The sequence below is a fragment of the Strix aluco genome, chromosome 23 (assembly GCF_031877795.1).
Source record: "Strix aluco isolate bStrAlu1 chromosome 23, bStrAlu1.hap1, whole genome shotgun sequence".
NCBI lineage: Eukaryota > Metazoa > Chordata > Aves > Strigiformes > Strigidae > Strix > Strix aluco.
The window spans coordinates 478563-496041 of NC_133953.1; the positions used below are offsets into that span (position 1 = coordinate 478563).

The 17479-nt window shown below is 57.9% G+C and overlaps 1 protein-coding gene and 1 long non-coding RNA gene across 3 annotated transcripts in view; both read right to left on the minus strand.

The window, feature by feature from the left end:
• ZBTB16 (zinc finger and BTB domain containing 16) overlaps positions 1-17479 on the minus strand; it is a 60391-nt gene that overhangs the window by 10937 nt on the left and 31975 nt on the right. For both annotated transcript variants that reach the window (XM_074848822.1, XM_074848823.1), the window contains exon 4: positions 11398-11484. In XM_074848822.1, the coding sequence (XP_074704923.1) occupies positions 11398-11484 (87 nt within the window). The remainder of the gene's footprint in view (positions 1-11397; positions 11485-17479) is intronic.
• On the minus strand, positions 15167-17116 carry LOC141933746 (uncharacterized). The gene is made up of 2 exons (XR_012626207.1): positions 16620-17116; positions 15167-16497 (listed from the first exon to the last, which is right to left on the minus strand). It is a non-coding gene; the product is annotated as an uncharacterized LOC141933746 (long non-coding RNA).

Below are 17479 nucleotides of genomic sequence, written 5' to 3' on the forward strand. Positions count from 1 at the left end.
GACCGAGAACCGTCAGAGACGGTGGGACTCAAGCACCTTCTTAAGGTGCCGGGCTCAGCCCAGCGCTGAGGGTTCCCCAGGGCAGCCGCTGTGCCCGTCCTGCTGGCACCAAGCTGAGGAGGGGGAGGATGGGTGATGAAAGACAGGCAGAAGCAGCGGGCGCTGCCACGGTCTGGCACCGAGGTTGTGTTGTGCCCCGGCACAACGTGTGGGTAAGAAGATTAACCCAGTGTCGGTGCCTGTTTTCGGGATTGTTACAAAACCAAAAGCAGTGCTTTTGGTGGCAGCACCGAAGCAAAGCCGTGGGGCTCCCCATCCCGCCCCAAACGCTGCTCTCGGGACACATGATGCCCGCACACATGGACACACGCGTGTCATGCCAGGAGGGCAGAGCCAGCCCTTTAGATGCCCTGGCCACTCTGGTGTGGCACCGGAGCAAAGGTGCTACGGAGGGGTGACGGTGACACCCGTCACCACGCCGGCTGCTTGGCTGGAGCCCAACAGCCCCTACAACCTTCTCAGTGCAGCAGAGACAGGGGAGAAACAAACCCCGGATGATAAACACACGAGACGCGCGCGTTTTGTGCCAGAGTCACCAAATCATCCCCGTTTCAAAGGCTGTCTCCGGACTCCGCAGCTCGGCTTCTGCGCTAATTAACATCTTTATGGAAGGCAACTTCTCCCAAGGGGGCATTTGTTTGATTATTATTATTTACTCAGAGATAGCACAGCTTTCTTCCCAACTTTAACCAACTACGGGAAATTAATTCTTAAAAAGCAGCCGGCACCGCCCGATCTTCTGCTGCTGGTTTTCCTCCAGGGCTGGATGCGGCCGCTCCGGCTGCAACAGGAGGGCAGGGCCTGCCCCCTCCCCGGACTGCCCGCTGCCGCGGCACCCGCTCCCCTTTTTACCAACATCCGGAGAGACTCCGGCGTTTCAGAGCAGATGTACGATGTTGACCTTGCAAGCACAGGGGATTAACCCCCCCCCAAGCCAAAACGCATCATTTTTTGCCCCTGCAGCCCAGGGCAGGACGCACGGGGAGGACGCTTGCAGCGAGGCGGGGCAGTGGGCGGCAGGCCCCGAGCCGTGGCTCTGGCACAGGCAGCTTGCGCCCGCCGCGGGTGATTTATTCCAGGGGCCATCTGGAACCGGGGGACAATGCGGTCCCGCATCCCGGTGACCCGGCGCATTAGTCACACCCCTCCCGCTCGACCTCTCCGTCTCCCTTTGAGCGCGGCGGGACGAGAGCGTCCCCTTCTCGCCGCCCTTTCGGGGGGCCCCTGCTCCCCCCGGTCCCACCGGCGGCACCTCGCCCCTCTGGCAGCCGCCCGGCATCTCCATCACCGTCACCATCATCATCATCACCTCCCCTCACTCCACTTTTCTGCGATTGCTCAGGCAAGAACGATTATGAGGGAGAGCGAGCGGGGAGGGAAAGAGCCCAGCGACTATTAGCGGCGGCGGCTTTATGGCAACAGGCACACAACTCATTCGTTTCATGTTTCGCGGAATATAAAAGCGCCGAAACATTTTAATTTTAAATTCTTATCATTGAATTTACTGCTTTTCTCTCGCAATGATTTGTGTTGCTTTTTAATTTTTACAGTCTCTACAGAAGCCAGATGCTACCGCCTAGGGCCAAAATAATAAAAACCCGCCGCAGTCGCGAGTTACAGAACAAAAAGGAAACGCGCGGCTGACAGAAGTTAATATCTCAATTTAACAGTGCTGCTCCGCTAATGATCCTTTGATATGTGTTTATTTAGAAAGGTCTGATCTTGACCTTGAAAGCAAACTAAACCGCAAAGTCTTTATGAGAGGAGAGAAAGACTTTATTTATAGACTGGCTTTGCGTCAATCACGGCAGCAGCTGGGCCCGCGCTGGGCGAGGCGCTGCCAGGCAGCCCGCGGGTCCAAACGGGGCGTCAATCGAGGGCTGCAGTTTGCGGGGGGGATCGGCTGCCGAGGAGGCCCGCGGCACACCCCCCCTCTCCAGGGTAGGACGCCGAGCCCGTGTGCGGAGACCTGCCGGCACAGCGAGGGGTGTGGGCAGCTCCTGCCTGCGAGGGACGCGACCGGGGGGACAGAAGAAACCGAGCGTTGGGAAACCAAAATCAGATGAAGCTCTTAGGGGCTAAAATCCCGTTCTGGTGCATTTCCACCTCCCAGCTGGGGGAGGCGAGCCTTTCCCAAGCTCCTAACACCCGTCAGCCTGGGAAGGCACTGCGGAGGCTTCGCACCTGCGGCACGCTGCGCTTTTGAGCCTAATTTCTACTATTTTAGGCCAATCAGTGGTTTGAAGATGTTTGCAAAGCCTAAAGCCTTTGGCTAAAGCTGGAGGCGTTCCCCCCTTGCAGAGCTGAATCCCCAAAGCCTTTTCATGGCGCTATCTATCAAAAGGTATCACTATATATCACAAACGTTCAGGGGGCCGAAAACGCAGCGCATCCCTTTGCGGCACCCATTAGGCGTTTTGGCACCCACGAGCCCACGGTCAGGGCGAGCCCGGTAATACCAGGATTAGGGTAACCTGCTCCGGGGAGCCGGGCTGGGAGGGTGCAGCCCGGCAGCGGTCGTGTCCCGCCGCCACCGGCCAAAGCCAGCAAATGTGTCTACGTTTTGATCCCCAAAGGAGCCGGCAACACTAATTCAGCCTTAACAGTGGTGTGAGAAACGGCAAGCTCGGCACCGGAGGAAACTTCCTGGGAAGGGAAAAAGTACGTAGGAGTGGGGGGATGCGGTTCTCCTCTGCAGCGACCGAGTGTGGCCCAGAGCCGGCTTGGTGCTGGCGGGAGGGGACGACGCTGGGGGAGGCCGGTGCTGCCAGACCGGGGGCATGTGCATGCGCCTCGTGCACCCAAACCCCCCCGATCCCGAACAGCCGGGGCATGAGACGGCGTTTGGCTCCTTCAACCCCTAAAGGCGCAGGTGGAAGAGCTGCCCCCTCTCTCCCAGCCAAACAAATGCCGCTTGTCCAGTGCATTAACCCGCTCGGTATCCGGGGATCCCCGCGCAGCATCTCCCCTCGGCGCTGCTTCCCCCAAGCCTGTCCCAGCACCCCCCACGCTGGAGAACGCGGGATCCATCCCCGCCATTCCCACGGCAGCCGCACGTTGCGGGTCCATCCTTGCCCTTCCCAAGGACGAGCGTTTCCCCCGGGGCAACCAGAGGCAAATTGTGGCGGCGTTTCTGGCCACCACATCAGAAGGGAAGCTGTCAGCTACTCGCTTACTCGTCGTCACCACAACAGCTTCCCAGATTTTCTCTTCCCAATCGGAATTTGGAGTGAAACCAGCTGAAAAAATAATTTGACTTTATGTCTAAAACCTAGCGTGGTTTTCTTCACTGTTTTCCCAGTGATGGTTAAACGAACGTGTTAGAAACTGCTCCATCGTTAAACAAAGAGCTTGAATGAGGAGACAAAGCCCTCACCAGCGTTTCTGGCCCACCGAGAGCCACCCCCCGAGGTCTTTTTGGCCAAAGATTCTCCACCACGAGCATTTGCCAGCCAGCGCATCACAGTGGCGGCGCGCTTTTCCCTGCCAGGAGGCTTTCAGGGGACAGCAGAGATGTCCCCGGTCCGCAGCATCACATCCTGCCCTCCGCGGTGTCCCTGCGCTCGCCTGCAGGGCTGCGGCATCCCACCCCATGGGAGACCACCACCACCGCGGCCATCGCCAGCGCTGCCATCGTCCTGCGCGGCACAGAGCAGCGCCCGCCCAGCGCCCACCCGCTCCGCGTGTGGATCTCTCCGGGCAGGGTGGTGCCGCCCCGGCATCCCCTGGCCCCGCACAGATGCCAGGAGCCCCGCGCCGCGGCCCAGCCGGTGCAACCACGCTTTTCGTGGAGTGACCGGCTGCCGCAAGGCACAAAGCCGGGATTCGCAGCACCCGCTGATTATTCCTGCACCCCCATCATTAAAAAAAAGAGAGAAAAGATGAAAAGGCCCCTCGGTAAACCCAGGGAGCCGTGAAACGGTACCGAAAGCAGCCTCTCCCCCGTTTCTTGTGGGGTTTTTTTGTAAAGCGGGGAGACGCGAATCCCGGGGGACAAAAGTAACTGCTAAGGTAAGTTAAACCTTGTCGAGATGAACTTTCCTGCTACTTTTAATTAAAAGTTCTTTGGAATTAAAAAGGACACTATTCAGGAAAGGCTGAAAAAAAAAATTCATTGACACCAGCCCGCCCCCCTCCCCTTTTCCCAAGGAAAAGAAAAAGCTGTTTTTGTGTGTCTGCTCACCCAGCCCGCACTGTACAAAAGGAAGCGGATTTGCAGCAAGACACATGAGATGACCCCCTGACCCCGAGCCGCTGAAAAGTCCTCAATGGCATAAATACCAGATAATCAATCACATACCAGGAGGGCCGGTCCCCCTGCCCTCGCCCCCGCCGCCGGGTTTATGAGAGATGCACTGTAAACGGACACCGGCTCCTGACGGGAGGCCCCTCTCGGCATTCCTCCGCCGGACCAGGAGACCCCGGCCGCCTCCTCGCCCGCGTTTCATCCCTATTTTATAAAGCCCTGGCGCAGCAGTGCCAAGCATCCTCCAGCTCGCCCGAGCGCCGGCAGTGCCTCGCCTTCCCTGCTCCGGAGCCAAACGAGGAGCTGAGGGGGACGAGAGGCGTCTCTTTGTGCTCCGGAGTGGTGGCCAAGCGCCCTCCAAGCCATCGCAGGCGGCTGCGGGGCCGGCGCCAAGGCCGGTGTGCACAACCCAGGCAGAAACCAGCCCCATCTACAGAAAACTTGGCTTTTTTGGGGGGGTTCACTTGATTTTTGAAGCCTTCACGGGTTCTAGCCGCGATTGTACCACGCTGGTTTCCCCTACGGGGGCTCTGACAAGCATCTCGAATGTGAGCGGAGGAGGGCTGCCCTGTCCCCCCGTGCTCCGGGGGCAACAATGGATGTTTAAGCTTTCAAGGGAGGAAAGGGGAAAAAAAATGCTGAGATACTGCACTGGTTTGGTTAAATGGGGAGCCGCTCGGCAACTAAATTTGATAATGCTTTTGTCCGTAGGTCAGAGGTTAAATATGTTCACACTAATCCCCTTCATCTAGAATTAAAGGACAAGAAAGATTTCTCCATAGCTTAGCGAGAGGGCTTTTCTCATCGCGCTTTAAATAGTATTTGCACAGGAAAATTAAAGGCCGGCCATTGGCTGCTGGGTGTGGACGCGCGGGTCCGCCACGTTTCCATCTCCTGGCTTGTTTTTGCCAAATCCGCCCGCTCGCGCGAAGCCCGACCTCGTCACGCGTCCCGGCCGAGCCCACCTCGAAGCGTGGGGAGTTTTTGCCGCTGTCCGCGGCAGAGGCGGAAAGAGCAGCCGTGGCTGGGCAGGCAGGGAGATTCCCAGATTCAGGAATGCGCGCCGGGACTCGGGTTTCAAGCGCTGTCACAGGACATTACTGTCAGACAAAGGGGCTCTGTGCTGCGCCCCCCCGGACCCGCCGCCCCGAGACCCCGCAGAAGCTGGGGCTGCGCTGCCCGGCCGGGCCGGTGCTAACGAGGCGCCGCTGACGACCCCGCGCCGCGCGCTTGCCGGTGAGCTCCCGGCACATGGCCCGGCCCAGCTGCTTGCGCCGGGAATTACGCTCCCGAATGACGGAGGCTTCCAATGGGAAGCACAACCGTCCCAACCCGTGGTTTTATAGAAATAAACGTTTGCAAAAAGCACTTTCCTTTGAAGACGCCGGCTCGCGTGGGAAGAGCGCTCAGGCCACGAGCAGGGAAGCACAGGAGAGGCGATGGGCTCTAGCTGAACGCGCGTGCTTGTCCTTCCCTCCATTTGTACCGTTTTCATCCCTTTTGGCAAATAAACTTGGCCACAAGAGTATTTAAAAAACTCAGGGCTTTGTGTTTTGGATGCATTCGGATTGCTCTGTTTCACCCTTCCTCAGCTCAACGGTTTTGTTTCATTCTGCCACAGCCAAAGGTTGGAGCGAGCGAGTCCCGCTCCCTGTCGAGCAGCCAAAATTAAGCACGGAGTATTTTTTTCCAAGGTTCTTACAAATACATTCACAGGCAATGCTGCACAAAGGATGCCGCGCCTGCGCATGGCACGCTTGGCTCCAGTCAGATGCCTGTACCCAGAAATGTCACAGCAGCCACGAAAGCATCTTCACTGTCAGCATTTCACATTTTCTGTTGCTACTGAAGCCACAAACCCCCGAGGTGCCTCTGGCAGCAGCTCCCCCGGCCCCAAATCCAATTTTCCCACCTTGGTCAAGGATTCCCACCGGGCGCTGCCGGCGTTTGAAGGCGCCAGGAACGACGTCTTTGCACCCTCCACGTGTGACGGGTACCCAGATCTGTTTCCCAAGCTCAGGAGTCTCGGTTTGAGCCCAGCACCACTTTTCTCCATTCCGGCTCATCACGGGGCACTCCAGCCTCCTCTGTCGGAACCATGATCCTCACACCCGAACCGAAGGCGGCCGCAGCCCCACGTCTGTCGCTCGCAGCCTCTGACGGAAGCGTCAGGGGCCGGTGGCAGGCGGGAGGAGCGCGCGGGGGTTTCGCAGCGCTTCCATAGCTCCACATCCAAAACCCACCTCTCATCCAACAGCAAATCTGCACAGCGTCGTCCGGGCATCACCACACAGCATCGCCTGCGCTCCCTCCCCCAGCCGGGACCATGGAACCGAGGCGAGCGCGGGAGGGATAATTACCTCTAAGCGTACTTAATACTACAGTGCATTATCTCTAGCTATGGAGAAAAATGCTATCCGGCGGTATTTCCCCCAGAAGCCTCATCGAGCTGCTCGCTGAAAACTCTCAGGAGCCCCGTGAAACAGTAATGGAAAGTCACAGGCAGCCCGGGAGGACGTCGGCTTGGATTCGGCGAGGAAGCGTGCCGGCTGCTGGCGGCGGGCTCGGCTCCCATCCAGCCGTGGGAGCGGACGCAGCGAGACGAGTCCAGTGTCGCACCTCCCGCACCCCAACTGCCCGCTGCCGGGGCCGGGACGCTGACAGGACGCTGCGGGCGGCTTCTGGTGGCAAGTGCCACCGCCGAGACAAGGCCAGCCCCGGGCGCAGTCCAGGGAGCATCCCGGCGGAGAGCCGGCTCGGGCCCAGTGCACGGCGCCGCGCTGAGCGTAAGGCAAACCAAGTTGATTTATGGCTTGAGTCACCCAACTTGCACGTTATGATCCACTTGCTCAAAATCCTTAATTTCCAACACCAAAAAACATCGTGTGGCACTCTTCTAGAGCACCACTGGTATTTTTTAGGCGGGTACCACTTTGAGGCAGAGAAAAGGAAGCAGGGGAAAGGAGATAAGACAAATAGATAATTGGACTAAGAGTAAATTTGCCAAGAACAGAGGCGGCGTGTGCCCGTGTGACAGCGCAGCTCCAGCGCGGGCCCCCCTCCGCCTCCCCCAGGCTCCCACGCATCCCCCTCACAAAGCCAAGCCAGGAATAGCGTTGCTGGGATGCTCTTCCAGAGAGAAATGCCAAGTGCTCCGGCATTTGAAAAAAAATAATTTAAAAAAACCCCAACAAATCCCTGTGTACCTCAGTGTGCGTTTCAAACAGGCACAGAAAATTTCTGGGGGGAGAAAGTGGTTAAAGCCCTTCCAAGAGACAGAGGGAGGCCGAGCTTCCCGAGCGACACGTTCCACAGGACCCAGGGCAGGGGCGTCCCGCTCCGCCGGCACCTCCTCTCCGGGCGCGTGCTCTCGCACGCTGGATTTTTCTCCCTTTGTACCTCCACTTATACCGCACGACTGTTTTGAATCTCTAAAATAATGTGACAAGTTAATGATGGCACAATTATCTAAATGTTTAACAGACATGTTATCTAAGTGAATCGGATTGAGATTCCATCCCGCTGACAATAAACATCAATGGGAGAGCAGAAAGTGATAGGCAAATTATCGCCAACCCTGCAATTTCAATGCTATTAAATTTGGAGGAATAACAGCCCTGAGGCCTGTAAACTCTGAATAAAATAGACCCTTGTGTTTGGCCAACTATTAAATCAAAACGCTACCAACATCCCGGCAAAAAAAAAAAAGGGGGAAAGAAAAAAGGGGGGAGAGATTTATAGCTTTTCAATTTTCAGTTACACGTTGGTTTTATTAACTCTTTTCTGCTCCTTGAGTCCCGGTGCCGGCGCTGCCAGCCAGGGGATGCTCGTGGGGCAGGGGAAGGCTCCCGCGCATCCCCCGCGGAGCAGCTGGGGCCACGCCGACCCCCAAATAAATCACAGCGCCAACCACACGGCAAAGAACACACCCTCGGTACGCCGGGCGTCGAGCGTGCCCACGCAGAACTGGGCCAGGAGCAAACCCGTGCTGGGCTGCTGACGGACACCGGCCGCCCGGCGCGGACGCACTCGCGCGCGTTAATTGCTTTGGCACGCGGGAGGAAACTCTAGACGAGTCACCTCTGATATTTTTAAAAGTCGGCGGCGAGCCCGAGCCCCGTTAGCACGAACAGCAGCCGTGCGAGCATCCCCAGCCCCGGCGGCGCTCGCTGGGGTACTCAGGCTGGCTTCTCAACGCTTTTCATTTTTTCCTCTACATTTTAGGAGAAGGGTAAGGAATTTTCCACGCTCTCCCCCTGGCGTGGCACCGAGCTTGCGCTGCCGGAAGATGAGCCAAAACAGTTGCTGCTTTTCCTATCGCCGCAGGACGGGGGCCAAGGACAGCGAACACCCGGAGAGGGCGTCTCAGTCCCGAGTCGACGGGCTGTATGCAGCACACCGCCAACTCCCTGCTTACAAGCAGAAACTAGTTTTTCTCTCTTTCTGATTGTTTTTTACCTTGCCTCAGAAAGCAGGTCGCAGGTTTTCTGCGGCGAGAGACGGGCACTGTGAGGCAGCACGTGCGCAACAGGCTGGCGCTGTATTTTGCGCTGTCATTCGGAGAAGCAGCTGAGGGCAGCGGGAAAAATACTCAGGGAGATAAAGTGGGGCTGGGATCCTGACTGTCCACCCGAGAAACGGCCCCATACGCTGCAAAGAAGCCCTGAGAACCCTTTCTCTTGGCCACCCGCTGCAGAAAAGCTCTGCAGCTGGAGGTCGTCCAGACAAGCAGCCACCGTTCGCAGCTATCCTGCATCCTGCCCCGAGTGCCGCGGGTACATGCACTCAGCCTGTACCAGATACACCCTGCTCAGTTTTCGATGCTATCCTTGAAGGAATCTACCTGTGTCTCCACCAAAAAAGGGCTATTTTTGTGCCTGGAAGGTTGGAAGGTCTTTTGCCAACCAACCTGCTGCTAAGGGCAAGGGGAGGACGCCCCCAGAAAAATCCCTTCTGGGAGATGCCGTTATTTGGGAACAGGGTTAATTATAGCGGCGGCAGGGGAGGGATGCTCTCCGTGCCAGGGCAGGGCGCTCCGCGTGCCACCCGAGGAGAGGAAGCGATTCATTCCGGCTGCCCTGGCCCCTCTCCTCCGCATAACCGAGCCGCCCGTGTTTACAGCCGGCGGCGGCGATGATAAACCCGCTCTGCCTGGGTCACCGTGTCCCCTGCGCTCATTTTCCTGTCACCCTTTGAGCTTTGGCACGGTCCAGCCCCCAGGTTCCAGCAACCAAAGGGGCTGTAAAGCCCCACAGAAGTGTCAAGGTCGTTAGCAAAACTGCCCAGCTGTTCGTGGGCGCAGGCATCGTTCAGTAGCTGATCAACAGCACCCGCTCCCGACGTGGCTCCCGGGGTTCCGAGGGGAGCCGGGCTCCCACCGACCACTCCGGGAAGCGCAAGGAAACGGGGAGCGAGCGGCTGTTTGCTGCCCGCCTGGGCTTGGCTCGCTCAGCCCTGCGCCATCAGTCCCTCCGGTCTGGTGGTGGCCCCACCGCAAGCCTCGTCCTCCTCCTTCCCCTACAGCACACGTCACTTTGAAAAAGACCCTGCAGTGCAAAGCCCGGCCTCCAGCCGCCCGACCGGCCAAGGAGGGCAACTACTTTACAATTTACGAACTGGTGCCTGGCCAGCACAGCTCCCCGAGCGGGTGACGGCCGGAGCGAGTTGCGCCCGGTGACGCAGCGCTGTGCCGCGCCGGGCTCTCTGTGCCAGCCCGGCCGCCTCAGCGTCTCTTAGCCCAACTCGGCCGCCAGCCGCGTTTACTGGGGTTTTCAGCACTGAAAGAGGAGCCTGGGCTCAGTTAAACTCCTCCCAATACAGCGTGGGGAGGAGTGGGCACTTTTTCTGCTCCCGCCTGTTTTTGGGGGTTTGAAAGGATCCACCTGGGGCTGCCCGGACGTGAATTCCCCTGTGTCCCGTAGCAAACCCTTCCTGGGCACGGCGGCCTTTGCATGACACATAAAGAGCTCCTTGTGCTCCCCGAGGGCAGCTATGCCAAGGGTCTGGGAAGCCCAACAGCGGGAAGGTGGCAGGAGCCAAGCGCCGAGCCCCGTTTGGGAAGGGAGCGCAGTTTGCTCGCAGAGGGAACAAATCACCTGGCATTTGCCATGCCATCATTTCCCACGTGCGCACATTAATGCTGAGCAATAAACATGACGGCGCTGCGCGAACCAGTGCTGTGTAGCCGAGTTTTAGCGGAAGAGGAGCTGGGCTACCGTGTTCCTGCAAAGCTCGGGTGCTGAACCGCTCGACGAATGGCCCGGGCTGCAGAGCCAGGCACAGCTCACCCACGGCAACTGCTCCGGTCGGGGTTTCAAACTCGTACGAGCATGGGGGAAAGGTTTTCTGTGCACAGCTGGGTCCGGCCCTCCCCAAAGCCCTGACCTCGGGTCCCGGGTCCTCCTTTCCTATGAGCAGCTTCGCAGCCCAACCATCCAGCAGACGCTTGCACCCACGTACACGCCACAACAAAACCCCCCCTGAGCTCCAGGTGCGACACGTTTATTCCTATTAACGCTCTGAAAAACGGCAACAGACCTATCGGCACAGGCTGGGATTTGCAAATGATTCATAACTGCTTACTCGAAGGCTCCCGAGCATCCAAATGCCCCGAAGAGGGTATTTATCCCTTGGAAAGCTGCTCATAAACCGGAATCGTGGCCACGTGCTGTCACGCTGCTCAAATCTTGGTGCACGCGGCTTGAGAAACCATGGTGATGAGCGAGCGGTGCGAGGACACTCGGTTTAACTACAGAGGCAGGTTGTGCTCCTCCTGCCACCAAAGGAGCTCAGCAAAACAGTCCAAAAGGAGTCTGCAGCAAACACCCCAAACCCAAAAGCCATTCGGGGGACACTTCCCTCGCAAACACCACATGCAGAGTCCAACGCAAGCACAAAACCGTTTCCAATTAAGAGTTCAGCAGAAAACGCAGCTAACTTACCTGAACCCAAGTAAAGTCAAAACACGGACCTGGGCGGGTCGGAAGCGGGAACCGCGAAGCGTTAAGCTCTCCGTTGGGCAGAAGGTTACAAAGGCAGCCTAAATATTAAACTTGCACCTAAGCGAAGGGTGGAAAGGGAGGGCCACGTACCAGTGTGCGTCTGCCTGTGCGTCTCCAGGGCGTCTTCCTTCGAGAACTGGGCACCGCACTGATCGCAGACCAGGGCTTTGGCGCCCGCTGGGGAGAGAAAGGGGAGAGGAGGGTTACTCGAGGGACACCCGCCCAAACCTGCGCGGCGACGCCACTGCAGCCACCAGCGTCATAAAAACCACAGGACCCGCACGACCGAGGGGTTTCGTTATTTATATCCCCCGCACAGCCACCAAAAGCAGCGCCGTGCTCAACCCCGTGGTCCCGCTCCTTGCATGTAATAGCACAATGCACAATGAAGTGCTGCTTGCCAGGAAGAAATTAAATATTTGGGATTTTTTTAAAAAAAAAAATCATTAAACATCAATGCGTTTCATTAGCGTTGTAACCGATCTAATTGTAATTGGTTTCCTGCCCCTTCCCATCGCAGCTGCTGTTGCCGGTACCCGAGGATGCATCTGGTCAGAGATGTGGCTGAAATGGTGCGATTGAGCGAGGAGCTTGAGGCGTCTTCGACTATTGGAGAGAGATGTGGCGTTGGGGGGAATTATTAGAAAATCACTATCAACATGTGCTGCTAGTTCGGGCGAGGAAAAAAACAGGATGCCCAGCAGCAGATAAGTAACTTCCAGATTAAAACAGATTAATGATACACACCACGTCCGAAGCATCGCTGCCGGGACAAAGCCACGGACCCATTTCTTAGGTTTCGAGGTTTGATTCATCCGTCGTGAGGAGCTGAACGTGACAGAGCAGCCCTCGAGGCGGGGGCGCCGCTCCGCAGCACGCTGTGCCGCCCCTCTCCAGGGGTGCAGACAGCGTCTGCCCTCCCCTTCCCGCCCCCCGAACCCCCCCAGCACGATGAGATTTGGCGAAAGGTGCACAGAAAAGGTGATGGGGAGAGAGGGAGGTATCACCAGATGCATTAAAAAGAGAATTCCTTCGCCTTTAAATTGTCTCGGTAACGGCTGGCTCGCAGGCAGAAATATTTGGCAGCGGCGAAATTAAAAGTGATAAATTTTCTCGCCAAGCGTTGATCGATAATAGAGGTCTCATCTGTTAATCAATACGACAGTCTGCCTGTTTACTGTGCATATGTTGTTCTCCGCCGCCCTCGCCGGGATGTCAAGTTTGCATTCAAAACAAGCCGAGTGTGCACGGGCCACATGGCCGCTCGCGAAGGGACCGACACACAAAAAAGGGCTTTGGGGCAACGTGAGGGGGGCGGCGGGGCGGCTCCCCCGCACGTGCCGCCGGCGGAGAGGGCGCGTGCCCGGCGCGCTGTCGGGGATGTGGGTGCTGCCGGCGGTGCCCCCTCCACCCGTGGTGGGGAGGGGAGCGGGGCACGAAGGGCGCCCGGGAGAAGCTGCCGCCGCGGCGGGGGGACGGGATCGATAGGCCAGCGGCCGCCGGCCGCCCTCCGCTCAGCGTGCCGGCGCGGGTGATGCGCAGCCGGCAGTTGCCAAGGCAATGACTCTCCATCGTGGCTCGCTGCTCTCCCACCCCGCCGCTGCGGAGCGGGAGCCGCGAGGATGCAGCCACCGGCTGCCGCAACAGGTCCTCCCCCGGCAGAGCGGCCTGCGGGCGCTCGCCCCCTCCCCGCCGTGCAGGGGCCGGCGTCGTGTTAAGCACGGGGTTTGCCTTTTCCTCCCCCACTTCTGTGTGGGGCCAGGCCACGCGTGCCGGTGCCCCCCGAGAGCCTGCGGCACAGCCGGCAAGGAAAGGCCAAGGCGGCCAGCATCTGGCTGGGGGGCGGGCGGCGGGGGACAGAAAAAATTCCTGGCGAGGCGAAAATAAACAGGGCGAACGCCGGGAGGAGCTGGGCGCGCTCGCTTACATAAGGAAGCACAGCGTGTACCAAAACAGCGGCCCCAAAAAAAGCCGGAGCTGTCAGAACAATGAGTACAGACGAGGGGCATTTTACAGCAGGCGCTGCCGTACAGTTTTATTTACAGTACCTCTTATCAGCGCGGGAACAGCACGCCGCCTGCCAATTTCCAAAGGCCAGGACTGCGTGTTCTTTCCCTCAAGTAGATGTGTACTCCAGGCGGGGGAATTTTTTTCTCTCTTTTTTTTTTTTTTTTTTTCTCATCAGCAAAACAAAAACTGATACGGAGCCAGGATTCCTGTAATGTACACACGCTCGCAGAGAGGGGAGGAGGAGGGAGGGAGGCGATTGAATATGTAAATAGTTCAAGGTTAATTTTACTATGTGAGTCACCGGGAAAAATGTCATCCAACATCTGAGCTTATTATAACAGGGCTCAGAAAAAAACACCGCGCCTCGATGTTTGTTATTAAAGGGAGCAGGACACATTTGAAAGCAGCAGCACATCCCGAGCCTGTGTCAGGGCTTTCTCCTCTCCCTCTCGCGTTTTTCTGCGCTTTAAATGACACCCGTAGCAGCGATTAGCCTCTCCAAACGTACACACGAGTTTGGGGAGGGTATTTTTAGCGAGCGCTTCGTATCGCCTACAGTACATCGATATCTCCGGATGATCTTCCCGACGGGACGGGACTCCGCGTGCTGCCAAGTATCAGCCGCGTTTCGGCGCGAGCCTCGCAGTTGGCACCAACCTCCCCACCGTACATTTATATCTGTGCAAGCAAATTTATAGCTTCTACCTAATAAAGGTCCCTGCGGCGAGCGGCTGGCATGAACGGGCGAGGAGCCGCCGCTTTTTCCGTCCAGCGCTACCTGCACAGTCATCGCCACCCGACGTGCCCCCCGCGGCAAGGTCAGCGCTGCCCCCGAAGCGAAGCGATCAGGAGGGGCAGGCCCAGGCTTATTTGATTCCCCCTCAAAGAAATGCAAGAGCCTGGCGCGATGCCGGCCGGCCGGGCAGCGCTGCGGGGGTTGGAGGCAGCTCTCGGGAGCGCGATGCCCGAAGGGCGATGGCAGCGTCCCCGTGAGCGCAGGCCCGGGCTGCCGGCTCCCTCCCCTCATGCCAGGCTTAGCTAGGTGGGTCTGAAGACAGCGCTCGTTTGGCTTCTGCCGCCATCATCCCAATGGCACCTCCCAGCACCCATTCACTTTAATTACTTTATTGGGGATGAGAAACAGTCTCTCCAGTTTTAGCACTTGGGATGGTAGGAAGTAGTAAAACATCCCAAAGCGCCTACGGGCGCCGCTGCTTTGCCCACCCGCGCCTGCGGCTGCCCTGCCCTGAACCAGGGGCTGCAGCCCCTCGGCCGCTCGACGGCTCCGGTTTCCCAGCCCTGTCCCTGCGCAGCAGCGCGGCGGCGGGGGGAGGCGCAGCCAACACCTCCTTCCCCTTCCCAACCCAACGCGCGACGTGCGGAACCACCATCTCCCCGCGCCCGCCTCCCCATCCTGGGGCTGGGCGCCGAGAGGCTGCAGGGAGAGCTGCGCCCAAAATACGAACCGTACCCAGGCAAAAAGAAGGGAAAAGGCAAAACAGGAGCTACGAGCATCCTCTGGAGGAGGAGGATGGGGAAAGGAGGAGAAAGATGGGAAATCGCTGATTTCCTGCGGCCGCACGGGGAGGAGGGCGGTGGGGGAGGACAGGCTGGCGGCAGCAACGCCCCGGCCCTTCCCCACCGTGGTTTCGGCACGACAGCCCCGCTGGTACGATACAACATCTATTCCCCTCCCTTCCCTAGCACTGGGGATTAATAAAAATTTGGGATTATATATTATTAACAGGCTGTAATTGGCGAGAAGGTGGAGGGGGGGGGAAATATGGATTTAAAAAAGATTGCCAAGTAAATTTATGCACTGTCGTCGCTTTACTACCTAATTAATTCAGTAATTTCAAAAACAATTTTATTTATGTTCCATTTACCACATCAAAAGTGCAAAGAAAAAAAAGCACCAAACCACAGTGATGCTAAAATAATACCTCAAGGCATCTATTTTTAATCAGCGGGAAAAAAAAAAGGGAAAAAAAAAAAAGAGCCGGCCCTGGTTTCTATACAATCTCTGTCGGGCAGACCACCAACTCGGGGAGAGTGAAGCAGCCGAGCCCTCTGCGAGTGCCTTCCTGGCTGCCGAAAACAGAGCTTGTCAAAAAAAAACAAATCCATAATGGCCTGAGGCTCCTCTCCAATCTATTTTCTGCTCAGCTGGTTTTAAATGAAGTTATTATGAGTCATTAAAACACCCGCAAGCCTGTGGAAGTCAGCCAATTACAATTTTAAATTTAGCCTGTTCTCTACCCCATTCTCTTGTTTTCTTCTTTTGCCCACATCAAGCTGCTTTTTGATTTTTATTATTGCTGTTATTATTATTATTTCCCTTCTCCCCTGTTTCACCCAAGTGGAAGAGACAGTCGTGAAAAGCTCTGCACTAAAAAAATATATCGGAGAAACACAAGAAGGGCCAAAAAATGAGACGGAGCTGGAGAGAGCCTTGGATAGAGAGGCAAACGGCTTTGCCTCCTTTTTCCCAAAGTGCCATAAAATAATTGAATATAAGAAAAGGAGCGAGGTGCAGGCTGCGGGAGGTGAGGAGGGCTCCTGCGCTGGGCGCCACGAGCATCGCCCGGGCCCGGCAGCACCTCGCGGGAAGGATGCGCCGGCAGCTGCTCCCGGGCCGCCCCAGAGGGGCCGGGAAAGCGCCGGGAATGACGGAGCGGGGGCCCGGGGGTGGCAGCCACCGGCAACGCCAGCGCCCGGCCTTTGCCAGCCGGCGCCACTGACTCCCACACCGCGTGGCAGCGGGTGGAGCAGGGGCTATTTTCATACAAAATAATTAAAAAAAAAAAATCCAGATTTTTAGCTCAGGAGCAAGAAAAGGGAGATTCTTACATAATTCCCCCTTTTCCTCCGCCCTGCGAGCGCCGCTCTCTCCGGCAGCCGCCTCTCGGCGGGGAAAAAATGACAAACCCCATCCAAAGCCCCGGCAGCCCCGCACGGCGAGCGAGCACGGAGCGTACTGCACAGCCCATAAAACTCCAAACAGCCTCCAGACACTCCTGCAATCGTCCTCCATCAAAACACTTTGTCTTGCATACAGAAATGCGGCGGGGCGCCGCGCGGAATACCAAATCAGCCCGTGACGGTGCGGGGAGGCGGCTCCTTGGCAACCGGGGGGGCTTCGCAGCCGCGCCGCTCGACAGGAAACAAAATCTGTCAAGCCTGTTGGGCAAATGATAAACATTAGCGGTATTAAAAAAAAAAAAAAAAACCACCAACACAAAAGCCGCATAAATGGCTGGCGAGCGCGCAGGGAGGGATGGGGAGGATGGGGGGGCTCTCACCCCGTTTATCCTCCTCGCCCCAGGAGAAGGGGTCTCTGGCACCACAACCTCGGGGGAAGTTGGGGAAGTTTCCCCAGAACACGGGGGGAGGCGGCGGGCGGCGACGGCCACGTGCAGGCGGCGGCAGTAACGCAGGTGGAGGGACGCCGACGTGTCGGGGGTGGGGAGCACCGCGGTGCGGGGGGTCCCGGCACCTCGCTCCACACCCCACCTCTGGTGACAAGGGATGGCCGAGGAGGGGCACGGGGAGAGCTGGCAGCGGGTGGAAAATAAATATATTTCATCAGGTGAGGGCCGGGGGGGAAGAAAGCAGCTGGCTCCGACCCAGCGGCCGGGTCCAGGAACCCAGCCAAAACAGGAGCTAAAAAGCAAACCATATTCTTCTGGTCTCAGCTCAGGCTCTTGAGGCAGAGAGGATGGGGAGGGAGGGGGGATGAGAGAAATGTATTTTTCATCAGCCAGTGTATAATTTATAAACAGCATTAAACAGTTTTTGTTTTCTTTCTTCCTCTCCCCCGTGTGCGCGGCTTGGCCGGCAGTCAAGCCTGCATTAATTTCTGCTGTGGGTACAGTGTGTTCTTGGATGCACATCTGCGGATGATCATAAACGCGGGAACGCTGGCAGAACATCCAGACCTGCCGGCAGGCCGCTGACATCACCCGGGACCGAGCGCGGGACGCCGGCCAGCCGGGGCGGGGGGGGCCGCGGCCTCCCCGGGGAGCCGCCGCAGGCACCGGCCGGGGGCAGCGGGGCCAGGGCCGCTCCCGCCCCGCGTCCCCCCGCCGAGCGTGCTGGGGGAGAAGGGGCGACGCTCGCTGGGGAGGTGGATGGTGGCAGGATGAGCCCCCTCCCCTGGGAA